This window comes from Cryptomeria japonica, chromosome 6 (assembly GCF_030272615.1).
Source record: "Cryptomeria japonica chromosome 6, Sugi_1.0, whole genome shotgun sequence".
Classification (NCBI taxonomy): Eukaryota; Viridiplantae; Streptophyta; class Pinopsida; order Cupressales; family Cupressaceae; genus Cryptomeria; species Cryptomeria japonica.
Window position 1 is genome coordinate 521356207 of NC_081410.1, and position 18262 is coordinate 521374468.

At 34.9% G+C, this 18262-nt stretch overlaps 1 protein-coding gene across 1 annotated transcript; it reads right to left on the reverse strand.

The window, feature by feature from the left end:
* Positions 1-14651: 14651 nt before the first annotated feature.
* Positions 14652-17871, reverse strand: LOC131067956 (ervatamin-C). The gene is made up of 4 exons (XM_058003122.2): positions 17327-17871; positions 16059-16282; positions 15138-15278; positions 14652-15055 (listed from the first exon to the last, which is right to left on the reverse strand). Exons 1-4 carry the CDS (start codon positions 17787-17789, stop codon positions 14780-14782), a joined length of 1104 nt encoding a protein of 367 aa, XP_057859105.1. The 5' UTR covers positions 17790-17871; the 3' UTR covers positions 14652-14779.
* Between the last annotated feature and the right edge of the window lie 391 nt (positions 17872-18262).

The following is an 18262-nucleotide window of genomic DNA, read 5'->3' on the forward strand; positions in this document are numbered from 1 at the left end:
AAGTATGTTTTTGAGTTGTAGATGGGGTTTTCATAGTCGACACGTTTAACAATGACTCAATCATGAATTTGTCAAAATCTATAATTGTGTCATCAAGCATGGATATGAGAACTTTTGACAAGTTGGGGGGAGAAGAAAGTGTGCTAAACACATTCCCAATGTTGTCATGAGGAGTATCCAAAATTGACTCACTAGAAGTTGAAGATGGATAGATTGAATTGATATAATTGGTGTAGTTGAAATAATAGAAATAGTAGGAGAAGACTATACATTTATGATGAGAGGAGGTACCATAGCATAGATAGGAGTGGAAACCTCATGAGCAACCTTTGGTGTGGATTCATGCCTTGAAGTGACTAGAGGTTTTGGTAGTTCATCCTCTATATGTTCTTCTCCTTTCTCCTCAATTTAAGTTGATGCTCCCTCCTGGCACCCAACCTTATCTCAACCCATTGTAAACTTATACCTAGGTACCTTCTCGATAACACAGATATCCTCTTTGCTCTTTTTTATCAATTCAGACTTCTTACCGACAAGTCTTGCAGTATCTTCTTTTGATCTTGTGTTGAAAGGCTTCAAATTTATTCTCTTTTTTTGCAACCAAGTATAGGTTTTTACAAGAATAGGCTGAAATATTTCTCGTATAGACATAATTTCTTGTTTTATCAATGGATTGGATGAATAGGGGTGTCAACAATTTTCTTCTCTTCATAAGTTGGATCTAAGATGGGGGGTGAATCAGTGGTATATCAATTTTCAAATGATCTTGAAATAACCTTTGTGAAACTTTGAAACATAACAACTATGAGGACATGCATACTTATAATCAACAACTTTGGCAAACATTGATAACTCAAGAAATCGGCTCAGACCTTCAACAACACTAATTGGCATAACAAGACAACCTCTAATGAATAGAGACATTACTTCATATTAACCATAAACATTATGATAACTTATGATAGATATCAAGACAACAACACAATACTGACAAATCGATGTCAAGAATATATCAGCACAATGTTATGAAGCAAAACATGAACTCATAAGTATAAGACTTAAGAGTAAATATGTTTACACATCCTTTTGATATAGTAACTCAGAGATTATCTATGAAGTTTGTCTAACTGAAATAAAGATGAGCAGAGGAAATGATAATAGGTGATATATATGTTCATACAGATCAATGAACCTTAGGACAACTTACAATTAAATGACACATGATAATCAAATGCATATAATAATCAAGCATATCAAAGGAGCAACACACAACACAAGAAATTGTCATTAGTGGAAAACCCTCATGGGGTAGAAAAATGACTCGAAATTCCTCGTTGGCTTAATCTGCAAAGTTATTGTTTACATAGGCCTCACACTCTAAATATGCCTCACTAACTGAATATACCTCATTGGAAGAATGTCACACTAACATATAGGTATGCCTCACTGGCAGAATGTCTCACTGACATATAAGTGTGCCTCACTGGCTGATGATCAAACTTGTCTCACTAACATGATCATTTACAACTTATTCTCATACATGAAAGAATCAATTACAGAGGGTTTCTCTATTTCACTGAAGCGCATCTAAGTTTTATACCAACATGCCTTATACCTCATGAACTTTTCTATCAGAACCTCACCAAATACAAAACGTATTCATACTAAACTGATTATCTACAATATATCATTTTTGCATAAATGAGTCATTATAGTTACAATGAATATTGCACACAGAATGTTTCAAATGAAGCTTGCAACTGTCAATATAATGACAGGAACATAATGTCTCTTGTAGCTTCTCTTGGACAAATAAAATTATCAATAAAGAAACCCTTGTGGGTTTTGCAATAAAGAACACCTACTATAGAAAACCAAAAACCTTTTTCTATTTTTCCCTTATTTTCATCAAATGCTTTGCAAAGAAACATAAAAACCCTTTTAAAGACACTTCAAATCTGTTTTTGTGAAAAATAACTACAAAACCAGTAACCAACTGCTCTCTATAACTGAACTAGAAAAACACTAAACTGTAACTGCTAAGGAGTGTGCAAAGATTCAAACAACATGATCAACAAGAACAACTTTTTTTAACCAAAGAAACCACCTCTCCTTTTTCATTTCTAACAAGATGTAACTGATTTTTAATTCGACAAATTGGGACAGAGTTACCAGATTCATGAAGTCTCCCCAAACTGTCATGTTTCACAAGCTGATCCAATGTCTAAGTTGTCCATAGTCCATAGTCAACTTGAACATCTCATGGCGGCTATTCCCTAGCGCGCTAGCAGCTAGGGTTTCATTAGGAACCCAAGAAGAAACCTTCAAATGCCCACGAGAAGATATTAGGGAAAACAAAACTTTTAATATGCCATCAATAACAAATGAATGTGAATCAACAAAGATGCTGCCAATTTTCCCAAAGATGTTGTCATCATAAAACCCATAAGTGCTCTTTTATATGATAATGTATTTTCCACAAAGTAAAGTCTATCCAAACACTGACCAAGGAAAGGGTGTGTCGAGCACAATGATGCCAACAACTTTGCAAACAAAAATAAGACCTTCCACATCATGCCGACCAAAATAATTGCCAATGTTTAAACAAGTCTCCTCATTGTACCAAGCTATTTGCACAAGTTTGTTTGAATATTAAAAATATGACCACCTTTAATAATAATGATATCACATATGTCATGTTCATAGAGTAAAAGGTTGAGCTTTTCCACCAAGAAGATTATTGACAAATGTCTTGAAGTGGATACAAAATATCTTCAAGGTCTCATCATTTTGTCATCCATATACCTCACATGCATTAGATTATCAATGACCTATTTTCTTGTGTTATCAAGCCATTAATATCTTATCATTAACCAATGGTAAGGTATTAATCTCTTGTCAAACACAAAAACATGAGACATTAATAACTAATACAAAATAAGATACATAAGAGTCAAACAACAAGACTCCATGAAACCAATCAATGACTCTTTCATTTGTTAATGCTCATTGTCTCAAATCAAACATTATGTTAGATTCAATGACAGTCCCAAAGACACTGAGAGGGGGGGAGTGAATCAGTGTCTAACCAGTTAGTAGAATATTTAAACTTATTTAAAACTTTGCATCCCAACACAGTGTACCGGTAAATAAGGATTAATGCAGCAAATAAGAATAACAAAGACAGCATAGAGAACACACCATAACACAAGATATTTAATGAGGAAACTCGATGTGGGAAAACCTCGATGGGATTTGTGACCCACAATATTTACTCACTGGCCAATGAATAAATACTACTTACAATGAGGGGCCTGCACATGCAGGGAGGCCAACAGCCTAGAGCTCACTGCTCAGTCACAAAATAGGAGTCACACTGACTATAAAATGGATTAACAAATCCAATACAATGTACTGGTCAAAACAACATCTCATATGCCAGATTCAGTACCGGTTTAAGCTCAGACAATAAACAAAACCTTCATTGTCAACTACATTACCTTATACAAAATTGTCTTATACTTCTCATTCATCATCTTCCTCTCTATGTTAAAATAACCTATAAGATCTTATACATATATGAGTCTTTTACAATATACCATGTCGGCTTACAAAAGATAATTACATTACAAAATAATAAACAATAGTTTATTTCATGTCGGCCTGAGTGCCAGTATGCATTGTTGTCGATGTCGGTGAAGTGCCTGTCGGTGTATGTATAAATCTATTGTTGGTGCTAGTATCTATCAGTTGGTTGCCAGGAGATTGCCAATTGGTTGCCATCAATGACAACATCAACTATTCTCATAAGAGTGTAGAATGCCAACAATCTCCCCCTTTGGAATTGATGGCAATACTTATGAGAAAAATCCAAAAACTATTTCCAAAAACTGAAGTCCAAAAAGATTCCAAAAAGATGTGCTCCCCTTGAGCAAGTGATCTCCTCTGTACAAGTATTTTTCTCTCCATTACTTCCCCTTTGACATCAATGACAAAGGATGTCAAAAATAGTCAAACGAGTGCAAAAATTACACCTCAAAGTCTGTAACCAGTTGGTTACAATCTAAAAGATATCTGCCAAAATTAAATTCAGGCTCTACATAAACCTTTTGCTATCGTTCAAAGTTGCCTCAGTCTGTTGGATCATTTCGATGAGATAATGCATGTGTTCCTCCGGTGATCACTCTCCTTGAACTAATGCCTTAGATATTTCAATTCTCTAAGTGATAAGATTGTCCAACTTAGGACCAAGTTTATCTTTAAGTTCCTGGGCATTTGACCTTATCCTTGCCTTTTCTTTCTCAAGTTTATCTAACTTCTCCTCAAAACCTGTCATTTCCTTCTCAAAAATTGATATATGTCCAGATGAACCAATTATATTATCTGATATGTCATCAATTTCTTTCTGTGTTTTTCTGATCTCCTCATCTATGTCTACTGTCAAAAGGTGAGGTTTGCATGTTTCCCTATATAGATCCTTGTACTCCATAATTGTAGAGTTAAGTACCAGTAATAATGTATTGACATGATCTGTACATTTCTTTATTGTGTCTTCAAATAATGTGTTTTTCTCTTTTTCAACTCTCTCCTTAATTGTGTCCTCATTCACCTTATCAATAAATATTACATTATCAGCAATAAATTTGGACAATGTGTCCAATTTACCTAAAGAATCCTTAATGTGATTTGTGTTGCAATTTAGTGCAATCAACTTAAGAATGGGTAGTGTGTTATCAATTTCCTTATAGGCCAATGCATTGCAATTCATTATCTTCTTAATTGAATCCAAAAGTACCTCTGTAACATTGGTAGGTCTGAATTCACCTGTAGATGTGCCAGATGTCTGACCAATCATTTTTATTACCTCTTTGCTTCCATCAGATGTGTCCATTTTTCTTGCATTTTCTTCTGGTGGATCAATCTGTGTTTGCATCTCAACTTTTAAAGGTTTCTCAGACTGTTGCAATGTTTCTGGGATTGTCGGTTTCTCTGTCTCTATGTGCACCTCTGCCTCTGTTTGTTTATCTGCAAGTTCAACTATCAGATTCTCAGTCTCTGGTGGCCCTATGCTAGTACCTTTATCTTCAGTAGGTTTTTCAGTCTGTGTCAGTTTCTTTGTTTGTGTTGATGTCTTAGTTTCAATAGTTTGTATCGGTTCCTCTGTTATGTTGCTATTGTCAACATTATCTGCCTTAACTTTAGAGTTTTCCTTATCCACAACAATGTTTACCTCTTGTGTATCCACATTCATTGTAAAAAGTATCTCTAACTCAGGATTAGTGTCATCATGTCTTATTCCTTCTGTATCAGTAACCGGTGGATCTTCTGAGTGTACCGGTGCAGTATCCAAAGGTGGCGGTGGAAGATTGTCAGTAATCTTAATGTTTGAAACTCCACCAATTTTTCCTTTACCTTTGTCCTTTTGATAAACCTTAAATGTCTTCTAGGGTCTGCTCTTTTCCTCTTGTTTTTATTTCTCTGCAAAGAATATATCCCAATTGTCCGTTGTTTTTTCTACAATTTTCGTCACTCTTCCAGCCATCAGGCTCACTTGTCGGTATCCACTAGCAAATACTGATCGGTTAGCCTCAGAAATAAGTTCATCAATTTCTTCTTTGGAGTTAACCGGGTGAACTGCCAAGACTGCTTCAACTTTTAGTTTCTTGTTTAATTCCATCACTGGTAGCCTTTTAGCTTCTATTCTCATGTAGAGATCATTTGGTAACTCATCAACAACTTCAATCAAAACTTTCTTATAAATGTCTAAATGAAGAACAATGCTTTCTTCAATAGTATTTCTGTCAGTATCATTTGAAGAAGTATACCATTTATTCACATTAGATAAATTACCTTCCTCTATTATTTCATTTAGTAAATCATTCAATGAAGGGGTAACCGGTGTCTATTTTCTCTTTGGAGTAAGCTTCTTCTTGGGTTCCCTAACCGCCTGTTGTTTCTTCCTTAAAGTTCTTGTTTTCTTCAGAGTAGGAGAAGGTACCGGTGAGGCTTTCCTTTTCCTTTCCACTCTTTTGAACTCAGCAACCTTCCCACTTCACTGTCAGAAGATGTGTCAATCGGTGAAATGTGTGCCTCTGGTTGAAGTCCTTCAAGCTCACTAGCAGATATGCCACTAAGATTCATGGCATTCTCTTTGATTCCTTGTTCTTTCTTAGATGCATCCCTAATTAATTTGTCTCTTTTCTTCTTATTTTTCTCCATTGACACTTTACTAGCTATGGTTTCAGCACTTCCAAATATTTCCTCTGATGGTTCTTTAGGTGTATCAAGTAGTGCTTTTGCATATGTTTCTAGAACATGTAGATCAACCTCATAACCCATTTCAGTAACCCAAATAGTTCTAGGGCTTACTACTTCCATCCAGGTTTCATCTCCTTTAATGACAAAATAGATTTGCTTGTCATATTTCTCAACTATGCTCTGAGGAATCCTTTCCCTATCTCTCATCTTAGATTGGAAAGTTTTAAAGTAATCTGTTATGTTGTTATCTCTATCAATTTCCACGCCGGTAAAAGCTTCCTGTAGTTGTTTTCCTACCGGTGTATCATAACCAAAGTCTTTGGGTCCTGTACCGAGGATCTCTTTGGTGAAATATAACATCAAACATACTAGAAGGTTTCCAAAGTGAAAAGTACCCTTTTTGTCTCCCTTAATCTTTTTCAGGTTATCAATAAGCTCATCTTTTAAACATTCACAAACATTTATCTTAGCATTGTTGTTTATCATTTCATGTGCACTGCAAATGCAAAGACTAGAAACAGAAATGAGTTTGTTAGCATGTGTGGCTCTGTATCCAAGGACCATACTTACATATCTTACATTAATGTCCTTAATGTCATTCACTCTAAGTGATCTATTGTCAGATGTTACTCCAGTTAGGCTTGTCATCATTTTGTTGGGAATCTTCTTTGTCTTATCAGGTCTAATACCAGTTGAGGGTAAACCAATAACTGCCCTAATTGCTTGTCAGGTTATCTTACAAACATAATCCAACAATAAGAATTCTCCATGTTCTCTACTCAATAAAATACATACCACTTCCTCTGGAAATTGAGGGATATTTAGTATCTCCACAAAACCTAAAGTTTCCACAATCTTATGTTCAGGTTTAACAATTCCATGTTCATCACAAATGACCTTGTTAAACATTTTCATTAACTCCTCATATCCTAGATCTTCTATATTGCAATGTATGTAAATCCTAGGGTCTTCTGCAAATGCTACACCCTTAGGTATTTTTGAAAAATCACCTACAGAGTCATCCTGCTTCGCAATCTCAGGAATTATTTTGAATAGGGACCTAGGGCGTTTCACATTCTCCACAATGGTAGGGTTCGGAATAAATTCAGGAACAAAAGATGAAGCAGCCATAATGAAAAATACCTCTTATCTGGATGTTTGTTGAATGCTTGAAAAAGACTTCTCTGATTCGCCTTGAATGCCTTTGCTTGATTTCACGCTCATAGAAAGTTTGAATGCTCGGTGAGTTTGAAATGAGGTTTTCCTAGTGCTTATAGCCAAAAGAGTTCTCTAAAACATCATTAAATGCTCGTCGGTTAAGTGAAAACTTAACACACCTGCCAGTAAAGAAGAAATGTATCTTCTAACCATCAACCGAGGGTAGAATGCATGTTTTTCAATTTGATGCCATACCCCCAAGGGATTATTCCTCAGTTAGATGAAGAATCTCCTACCGGTGGAGGATTACTGTGTTCTACCGGTGAAGATATAGTTTCATCACTTCTCTGATCTCTTTTCTTAATCCACTATTTTGAAAACTCTTGCTTTACTTCTTCTACCTTCTCTTTTCCCTTCAAGCTTGATCTCATATTGTTTGCCAGTGCATTCTTGCTTCTACAGAATTTAGCAATATGTCCAATCTTGTTACATGCATAACAAGTCACATTATTCCTCTAAATAGCCTTTCCATATCCTTGACCGGTTTTTGATCTGCATTGATTAGATAGATGTCCAACTATTCCACAAACATAACATTTCACATTCATTATGCAGTTTTCTGAATTATGACCAACTTTGTTGCATTTGGAACATTGATAGGTGGGTGAGTTCATATTCTGATTATTTCTAAATCTACACTGATTTGCTTTATGACCAAATTTGTTGCAATTGAAACATTTCCCATTGAATTTATAAGCATTAGGTTGTCTTACCAGTTTGTTCTGATCTTGATTGTTTGCAGTACCGGAACTTTCTCCAACTTCAAATCCAAGTCCATTAGTATCTCCATTAGGCTTTTGACTTTTCAGCATGTCATCAAGTTCCTCTAAAATTTTCTTGAATTTGTATTTGTTCTTATTTGCAGTAGCCAACTCATTTTCCAGAGTTCCAACTTGTCTCATAAGCTCAGTTTTATCATGTTGCATGTGAATCAGATTTGTCTTTAACATATCATTTTCATGATTAAGTCTCAGATTTTCATTTCTAGCATCACTAAGTCTCCTAGTCAAGTCTTCTTCATTCTTATTCATGTCTTCAATATCTTTACATAACCTCATAGTCATATCTTTCATTTCATTCTTCATATTATTATTTTCTTGTCTCAACTTGTTTGCAATGTCTCTAAGAGTTTCTTTTTCATCATCATCATTCTGCATCTTCTCATGAAGTTCTTTTATTTTATTTTGTGCTATAGCAAAATTCTCCTAAAGTCCTTTAATGAATTCCTGTGCAATCCTCAAATCATCTTCAAGTTTGATATTCTTCAATTTCTCTGCATCAAAATCTTCAAGAGCTCCTTCCAACTGTTTTCTTAAGTTCTCCATCTGTACCGGTGTCAGAATCTTCCTCAAGTTGTTAGGCTTTTGAAAATAGAGGACCAGGCTCTGATACCAATTGTTAGATTCAATGATGGTCCCAAAGACACTAAGAGGGGGGGGTGAATCAATGTCTAACCGGTTAGCAGAATATTTTAACTTATTTAAAACTTTGCATCCCAACACAGTGTACCGGTAAATAAGGATTAATGCAGCAAATAAGAATAACGAAGACAGCATAGAGAACACACCATAACACAAGATATTTAACGAGGAAACTCGGTGTGGGAAAACCTCGATGGGATTTGTGACCCACAATATTTACTCACTGGCCAATGAATAAATACTACTTACAATGAGGGGCCTGCACATGCAGGGAGGCCAACAGCCTAGAGCTCACTGCTCAGTCACAAAATAGGAGTCACACTGACTATAAAATGGATTAACAAATCCAATACAATGTACTGCTCAAAACAACATCTCATATGCCAGATTCAGTACCGGTTTAAGCTCAAATAATAACCAAAACCTTCGTTGTCAACTATATTACCTTATACAAAATTGCCTTATGCTTCTCATCCATCATCTTCCTCTCTATATTAAAATGACCTATAAGATCTCATACATATATGAGTCTTTTACAATATACCATGTCGGCTTACAAAAGATAATTACATTATAAAACAATAAACAAAAGTTTATTCCATGTTGGTCTGAGTGTCGATATACATTGTTGTCGATGTCGATGAAGTGCCTATCGGTGTATGTAGAAATATATTGTCAGTACCAGTATCTACTAGTTGGTTGCTAGATGATTGCCAGTTGGTTGCCATCAATGACAACATCAACTATTCTCATAAGAGTGTAGAATGCCAACACATTATGTCTAATCATGACATCAATCCCAATCTCAATGTCAAAGGGGTCAATACTACAATCAACCCATATATCTTCAATCCCGTGCACATGAGTATAACTCCTTTTGAACTTCTCCTTCATACCCCTATAGTCAAATTTTTCTCTTCTTTTGAATTTCATAGTAACCCATTGCATCTTTGTTTCCATAGCCTTATCCTTGGGAGATATGTTTACTAAGTACCTAGCAATGGCTAGAGGAAATTTAAAACTAGATTTGCGTGCTTCATATTGCTTGTCATGTACTATCATGATTTTTCAGCACAATCTTATCACTCAGATACCTAGGGAGCATATAAGGACATCCCTCGAAACATCCTATGCTAATATATGTGAAAGTTAGAAACTGTAAAAACATACAACCAAATTTATTGATAGTTTCCCATGCTTCATCTAAAACTCTTTTATTTTTAAGTCCTTTATCAAACATACACATATATGAATATAAAAAGGCATCATTAACTCTTCTAAAGTGTTTGATACTCTAGAGTTCATTAACTCTTCTAAAGTGTTTAATACTCCTACATAGGAACCTACCTTATGTCACCTTCTAAATTTGAACCTAGAAAATATCTCATTAATGCAGTGGTATACACTAGGTATGAGGTCATGTATAATTTCAGGGTGGTTGACACCTTTCAGAGTTGAACATGTTACATCACTGATTTGTTTTCCCCGGAAGAATTTTTTATTGCCTTTTTTTATTATATGAATGTAATTATGCATCTACTCTTGAAAAATATTTTATTCAAGAATCCCCTTAACCCTACTGGGAAGGGTTATCAAATCATTGAATTCTTCTTTCAAGTCACTACAGTAGAGGGTCTTTGGCCACCTTGCAATTGTAAGCTTGGGTGTTTGGAGTCAATTTGTGTTTATATTCTTTTTGCTTTTTTTAGAAAATTTGTCATAATAGGCTTGTGTTGATTGCACAGTGAGAGAAACAAATTCATCTATATTTGGACATTTTAATATTTTATCTAAGAAGTCATCATCTAGCCTTATAACTCCCTTTTCATCTGCATCTTTACACTCTTTCTTTCTCTGTCAAAATGGGCAGCAAACTCAAGATCATGTGCTGACACTTCAAATGATGAGGCTAGATGAATATTGCTAGCTAGAACAAGTTGCATACTTGAAGACATAGGTTACTAAGTGACTCTTAAAAAATTCTAACATGACCACATGACCAATCTTCATATCTCTAATATTACCAATGTTAGACGACACAAAGGTTTCTAGGAACACGTTTTGGTATTAGTACTTCATGGTCTTCATGCTTGGAGAAGTTTTTTACATCTAGAATGAAGTTGCAACATTGAATTTGAGAATTTACCAGTGTTAAGATTTTTTTTGCAAATTTTATGTAATTGCAGAAAAATTCTACACTTGTGCATCTGAAGTGTTAGTTTGGTGTAGATTAGAGAGAATTATTTGGTCTATGTATGTGAATTTTATCTATGGTGCAAAGGTAGAGAAGTTCTCCACTTTTGCACAACGTAGGTCAATACTTGCAGTTCAGATAAAATTCTCCAATCTGCAACAAGGGTAAAACAGTGTAGTTTGGGTTTTAAAACCCAAACTACACAAATGAAGAAGAATAAGTTTTCTTTGGACTTTAAAACCCATACTAAACTTGTGATATAGAGAAGATGTAGTGCAAAGATAACTCTTTGAACTACATTTTGGTGAAAGGAGGCAGTGTAGTTTTGAGAATTTTCTCCACGCTACACTCACATAGTGAAGGGGAAGACTGTGTTGTTCAAAGAAAATTCTTTGAACTACATGAGGGTGGATTGGCAATGGAGTGTAGTTTCGAGAATCTCCAAACAACACTTGGTGAAGGGTGTGAATAGGCTGTGTTGTTCAGGTTTTTAAACCCACCCAACACTAAGGTTTGGTAGTGTGTAGTTCAGAGGATTAACTTTGAACTATATTGTAAACCGACGGGTTGACATAGAGTGTATGCAATGTGGGAAAGCTATATTCGGGGTTTTAAAACTTGAAATTTGTAAGGAAGGGTGTGTAGAGTTTGGGAAATGGATGCATCATGGGAAACAGTCCCCACCTTCTCATAGGGAAGAGATGACATTGGAATCATAGGCAACAAAAAGAGAAAAACTAAACCTATGATAGGAAAAGAAAATAACACGAAAAGAAAGAAAGAAAGAAAATAAAATAAAGCAAAATAAAGGAGAAAGATGAACATACTTAAAGAATGTGAGATGAGAAAGTGAAAAATGCACACGAATTTCCCTCACAAGGAAGGAATGAGTGACGCCAAGGCACAGGGGACACAACGAACAAAAAGAATGAGAAGACAAGTGAATTAAAACAAGTTAAAAACAAACTTATAAATGGCACATGACAACATTTATTACTACTTGCACAAAGTCAGGGATGTAATTTGGGTTTTAAAACTTGAGCTACATTGATGAAGAAGAATATGATGTAGTTTGGAGCTCAAAACCCGAACTACATCATAAAAGAAGGAAGGAGTGTAGTTGCAAAAAAAATCTCCACTACTACACTTCCAGCTGCAAAAAGAGTGCAGTTTTGCTCAAAAACTTCAAGACTGCACTTTAGGAAGAAAACGACTAACTCCAAAAAACAGAATTGACACTATTTACAGAAAGATAAATTAAAGATCCAATCAAGGTGATTTTCTGAGGGATCTGACTATGTATGAGGGAAATCAGAAATTGCTTTGATATGCATGCTTAGAGGATGTGGGCTACAAAATAGACAAGTTTTATAGGGGTTATCCCATGATTTGAGTGAGCTAAAATCAAGGATAACAAGACCCACCTAGGTTTTTCAAAGCTTAAAGAGTAAAGAGAATGTGTCTTTGGTCTCTCTCTCTCTCACTCCTCTCTATTTGTTTTCTCGTCCTTTATCTCCCTCCCTCTCTCTCTATCCTCTCTACTATTTTTCTCACCTCTCTCACACACATACACACACACCCCCTTTGTCTCTACCTACGTCTCCCACCCTACATCCTTCCCACTCTTCTCTTATTCTCACCTCTTTATCTATCTCTATCTCTCTCCACCTAACTCTTCATGTCTCTCCTTCCATCCATTCCTAACTCTCTCTACCTACCTCCCATTTCCTCTCTCTCTATTTCTCTTCCTCCTACCCTTTGTACTCTCTCTCTCTCTCTCTCTCTCTCTCTCTCTCTCTCTCTCTCTCTCTCTCTCTCTCTCTCTCTCTCTCTCTCTCTCTCTCTCTCTCACACGCACACACACACACACACATCTTTCTCTATCCTTTATATTTATCTTCATCCCTATCTTTATCTCTCTCTCCCTCCCTCCCTCTCTCCCTCCCTCTTTCTCTTTATCTTTGTCTATTTCTATCTCTTTATCTCTCTATCCTTCCTCTCTATTTATGTCATCCCCCTCTCCCTTTCCCTCTTTATCTCTCTCTCCTTCTTCCTTTCTATCATTTTAGAACATACAAAATGCAATAAAAATTTATGAGTCCCAAAACATGCTCACATTTTGTGGCTCACAAAACGTGAGAAAATTTTGGGTATTTTAAAACACACTTGCATTATGGCTTTGTATTTGCGAAGCCATAACATGATTGTATTATTGGATTTTAAATATAACACAAGCACATTATGGAAAAAAAAAATTGACCATTTGGCCACTTTTTTGAACACCATCTCCATGTGCACATCCGATAATTTAATTTTTTTCATAAATTAAGGTAAGGTAGTAAAAAAAATTTAGTGAAAAAGACAAAAGTATGTTGTATTTTCATTTGCTCTGATTTTTATAATTTATAATTTTTTTAATTTTTTTAAAATGTTAAATATAATTCACATGTGTCTTACAATACACATATTTTATAACAATCAATTGAATTTATGAATCTTCTTGATAGATATATTTTCTAATTACAATAAAACTTAAATAAAATAGAAGAAAATTTTAAAACAACCTTTAAAATATGGTAGAGAATGTTTTATATGGCATCTTCTATAAGTAAGACAGGTATTCTAATAAAAAAAAATTGTTTTATTTTTCTAGCTCTGATATATTTATTGAAATATTAAAAATATTGATATTTTCCTTTCATCATTTAAGAAGAGATTTATTTGAAGTTAGGTCATTGATTTAAAGTAAGAAATTGTTATTTTTTAATAGTATGTTAATGTATTCATCAAATAGAACCACCATATTCTTAACATATGAAAATTAATATTATAATCACTTGTCGGATCTAGTTAGTTGATTTCATAATTTCCTTCATTTAACAATTAACTCATCCTAAAAAATTTATGCCTCAAATTTCTTTTGAAGACCTCATTGATTTTGTCATGTAAGTTTAATTCAAATGTTGTTTAAATTGGATAAGCCTTTATATATCATGAAAGAATATAAACCTTTTGCATGAAATTGTATGATTTTATAAGTTGAAGGGGATAATTAATTAAGAAATAAGTCATATTTTTCCTTTCTTTCTTCAACCTTTCACAAATAGATTGACACATTAAAGAACTTGATAAGTAACATGTTGGGTTTAAGTCTAAACTTAAAAGATTTGACATATTTTTTACTATATAATAATATTTTTAATTAAATTTTTTTGAGTAATTGCAATTTTTTTTAATTGAGTTGTTTATTTATTAAATATTGGTGCAAGGTTTGAGGTGTAAATTTTTCCCCATGATTTACACATTACTATAGATATAATTAGGTGAAGAAAAAAAAGAAACAATTTAATCATATAACATAGGCTCATTTATAAAGAAGACACTTTTAATATATATAAAATGAATGAATAACAAGCACAAGTCCTCTCCCATGCTAAAAGAGTTCAAACAATCACATAGGTTTGCCATGATTAATACATTGGCTATTGATAGGTATTGTGGACACTTAATATTGTTTACTTGAAAACATAGGTTCTCATGTAAGTAATGAACACATTAAATACAACAAACTAAATCTTCATTCATAATGTATTATCCCAAAGCATTATTAACAGTTAAAGAGAAAACATATTTCTAAGATACATAAATTTCAGAAATGATTAGATAGGAGGTTGAGAATTTTATTTAACTAGTGACAATCAGTCTCAAGCACTCCTTGGGATTTTTGGAACTGTTCCCATGTAGTATCAACATGGCCAGGAGTACCCTTGGTTGGATAGGAAGCTTCTATGGCAATGCCACATAACCCTTCTTTAGGAACATCGCCACCTCGCTTCATTCGAATGTATCCATCTTCACCCCAATTAGGCCCCCATGAGTTCCTAACAATCCAATAATCTTTCCCATATCCTACGACCGCCACTCCATGGTCCAATTCTGTGCCACATTCTCCATCAAACACTCCCTGTATAACATAATATATGAATTAGAAAAATTATCTATTGTAGGAGGGTTACTATATTCTATAGCAAAGAGTATCAATTTACCTTGGAGTAAAACTGAAAATCTGAACCACTTGCTTCAATGGCCACAGACACGGGTTGGTTAGCCACTGCTTTCTTCAAAGCTCCCTCGTCGTTACTAGGCACATCTTCATAGCCATCAATAGTTACAGCAGGAGAGCTCACCTACAACATCAAAACACAATAATAATATACATAAAAAATAAAGTGTTGTGTGTACAATGTAGGAGAATTGGTGATCACTTCTAACCCTGCTAAAAAATATGGTGAGCATTTGATAGGACATTCTACCTACCTTTTTTAAATTTCAAAAAATAACAAGCATACTTAAATGTTAGGCAAAGGTTTGTGAAGATATCTAGGGAAGGGTGTTCTTTCAATCTTCTTGCTCAATATAAACCACCAACATGTTGTAGTCAACATGTCGACATTTTATGGTGGAGACCAATACATCAACAATTTAAACTCTTCCCAATCTTCTCATAAGTTAGACAGCTCACTCTAGGTTGAGATAGGAGCAGTAGAAATTAAAGATTCAAAAGATCTTTGTACCATAATAGGGAGAGCAATTTACTACCTAGACTACTTTTGAGTAGATAAAACATAAGATGGCCCCTAGTCTTAATCATAAAAGGGATGGGAGTGGCGCCTCTCCATTATGTAAAGCTCAAATAACCTTAAAATCAATAAACAATTTTACCTAAGGGGTAAATAAAGAGTCTAAAAGGTTTTGGCTAACAATTTTACCTAAGGGGTAAATAAGGAGTGTAAAAGATCTTGGCTAACAGAGGGAGCAATTTGCTACCTGCATTCCTCACAAAGTATCATAGAGTGACTACTATGGATAGTTGTCTTAGCCATGTTAGTCGACTATTCTCTCTCTTCCTATTGATCAAGTTCTTACCATAAATAATAATCCTCAATCTTTTGAATAGAATTATTTACCTTACAATGCCCTTGTTCGGCGTCGTATGGATATATCTCTTCCTTACCAAGACCCCCATTCTGTGTTATGAATTTAAAAGCGTCTTGCATTAGCCCTCCATTGCAGCCTTTGTTCTGGCTGTCACAGTCTACCAATTGTTGCTCTGACAAAGAAATCAATTTTCCTGTTCTGATTTGGTTTATGCCTTCCACTGCAGCCACCGTAGAAAATGCCCAACAACTCCCTGCAATCAAAAAGTAGAAAACATTTGGTTGCTCAGGTCACAAGATATCACCATTGATAATGGTTAAAAAAATTCAAAAAGTTCTTGGAAGAAACTGTCATTTTTTAATCACATCTTTCATCATGCAAGTCTATTTCAATGATGAATAATGTAATGGTAAATCTGTTCTAATAATTGGTTTTGAAGATCAGAAATCTACCATATAAAAAGACAGCTTAAAGCAAAGACAAGAACCTTCCAAAAGAAAGTGAGACGCAGATCAAAGCGAAGAAAATAACTTATCTAGAAAAAGTAAGACACAATTCAGAGTGAAGACAACACATTTTCAAAAGTAAGACCCAAATCAAAACAAAGATGACAACCTTCCAAAAGAAAATAAGACACAGGTCAAAACAAAGATAACAAACTTTCAAAAGAAAGTAGACTACAAACAGGCAAAAACCAACATAATTACAACCAAACCTTGAATCTAATAATCTATTATAATAGTTAAATCTGATTTTTGAAGTCAACCCTAAACTCTCCTGCACAATTTTTTTCATATGAGCTTTGATCAAAACGTTTTTCCATCAAAGGGATTGTAGTTCAATTGATTGAGCATAATTGACAAGGATGATGATATTTGATAAACAAACCACCCACTAAGATTCAAAGTCCTTGTTGACGTGGTGAGTATGATATGTAATGAAAAAAAGTCATCTGTTCAAAACTCCTAGAGGTGTGTTGAGGGCGATGATATGTGATAAAAAGTCACCCACCAAGGTTCAAAATCCTTGGAGGCATGTTCATGCCAGGTTATAACACCTGGGTGACGGGACCCACTGCACCTAGATGACTTTGACGATGGGATCCCACCGCACCTTAATGACTTTGATAGATGGGATCCTACTGACCTAACTGCTTAGACGACGTTCAGATTTAGATGTATGCTTACTCAAATTGTTCTAATTCATTATACCAAAACAGATATGATAACATCTAACATCTATGTAATCCGACTTGTTTCCATTAAAAAGCATTTTCGCTCGAAAATTGATATCTTACCGCATTGCCCTTGGTCTTTTACAGGAGTAACAGCCCCCTTCACTCTCCAATCAACAGAGCGTGGGAGGTGAGTTGCAGTGTGGTACATGAAGGAAGTTGGCTCCCTGATCTTGCTGTGCCTCTTCACCTTGCTTGCCAAATGCATCACTTTGAATTCATCATTACTCAGGTCTGCAAACTTATTCAGCCTCAATTGATAAGACAGATTCTTCTTATTCACCTTATCAATATACTCGACATTCTCCTTGAACACATTGAACTTCTTGGAGCTCTTGTTATCAATGATATCTCTGGTCTTGCCATGAAAGACTGCCCATTTTTCATAAAGACGTCGAAGGCTTTCTTCCGACTTGAGATCATCGTCATTAAAACCAGGACTATCCTTGTCCCAAACATTGGCATTTGCGCTCAGAGTCAAGCCCAAAAAAGCCACCACAAACATGAAAAAAACCATTCTCGCCATGATTACTAGGTACCACTATTGCTACAAGACTTGAAATTGAATTGACGAGAAAGTTTGCAGGCTGAAATGGTATTTGTAAGCAGAATTTTGAAGTTCTAGTGGCGTACAAGCCAAAGTATTTGGGAGCAATAAATGTATAACAAATACCCCAAATCATATAACTTCCTGCAAAAGATTTCTCCCACCATGAATTAGAGTTGTTGGGAGAAGAAGTAATGACGAAGAAAGCATTTTAATAAAGAGTTAGACGCTTTTTCTTGGTGACAGAGACCAAACAAGGCAATTACGTACGTTTGATCAAAATCTTGCAAACACGCAACTTTCTACAAGATAAGGAAAGATCTTATTACACGATATCGATGAGCAAAAGATTAGTTTTTCATACCATCTTTCATATATTTTTGTGTTGTTGAGCTCTTGCCATGAATTTGAGACGACCCACCTACACCAGATCAGAATTTTAAAAATGTGAT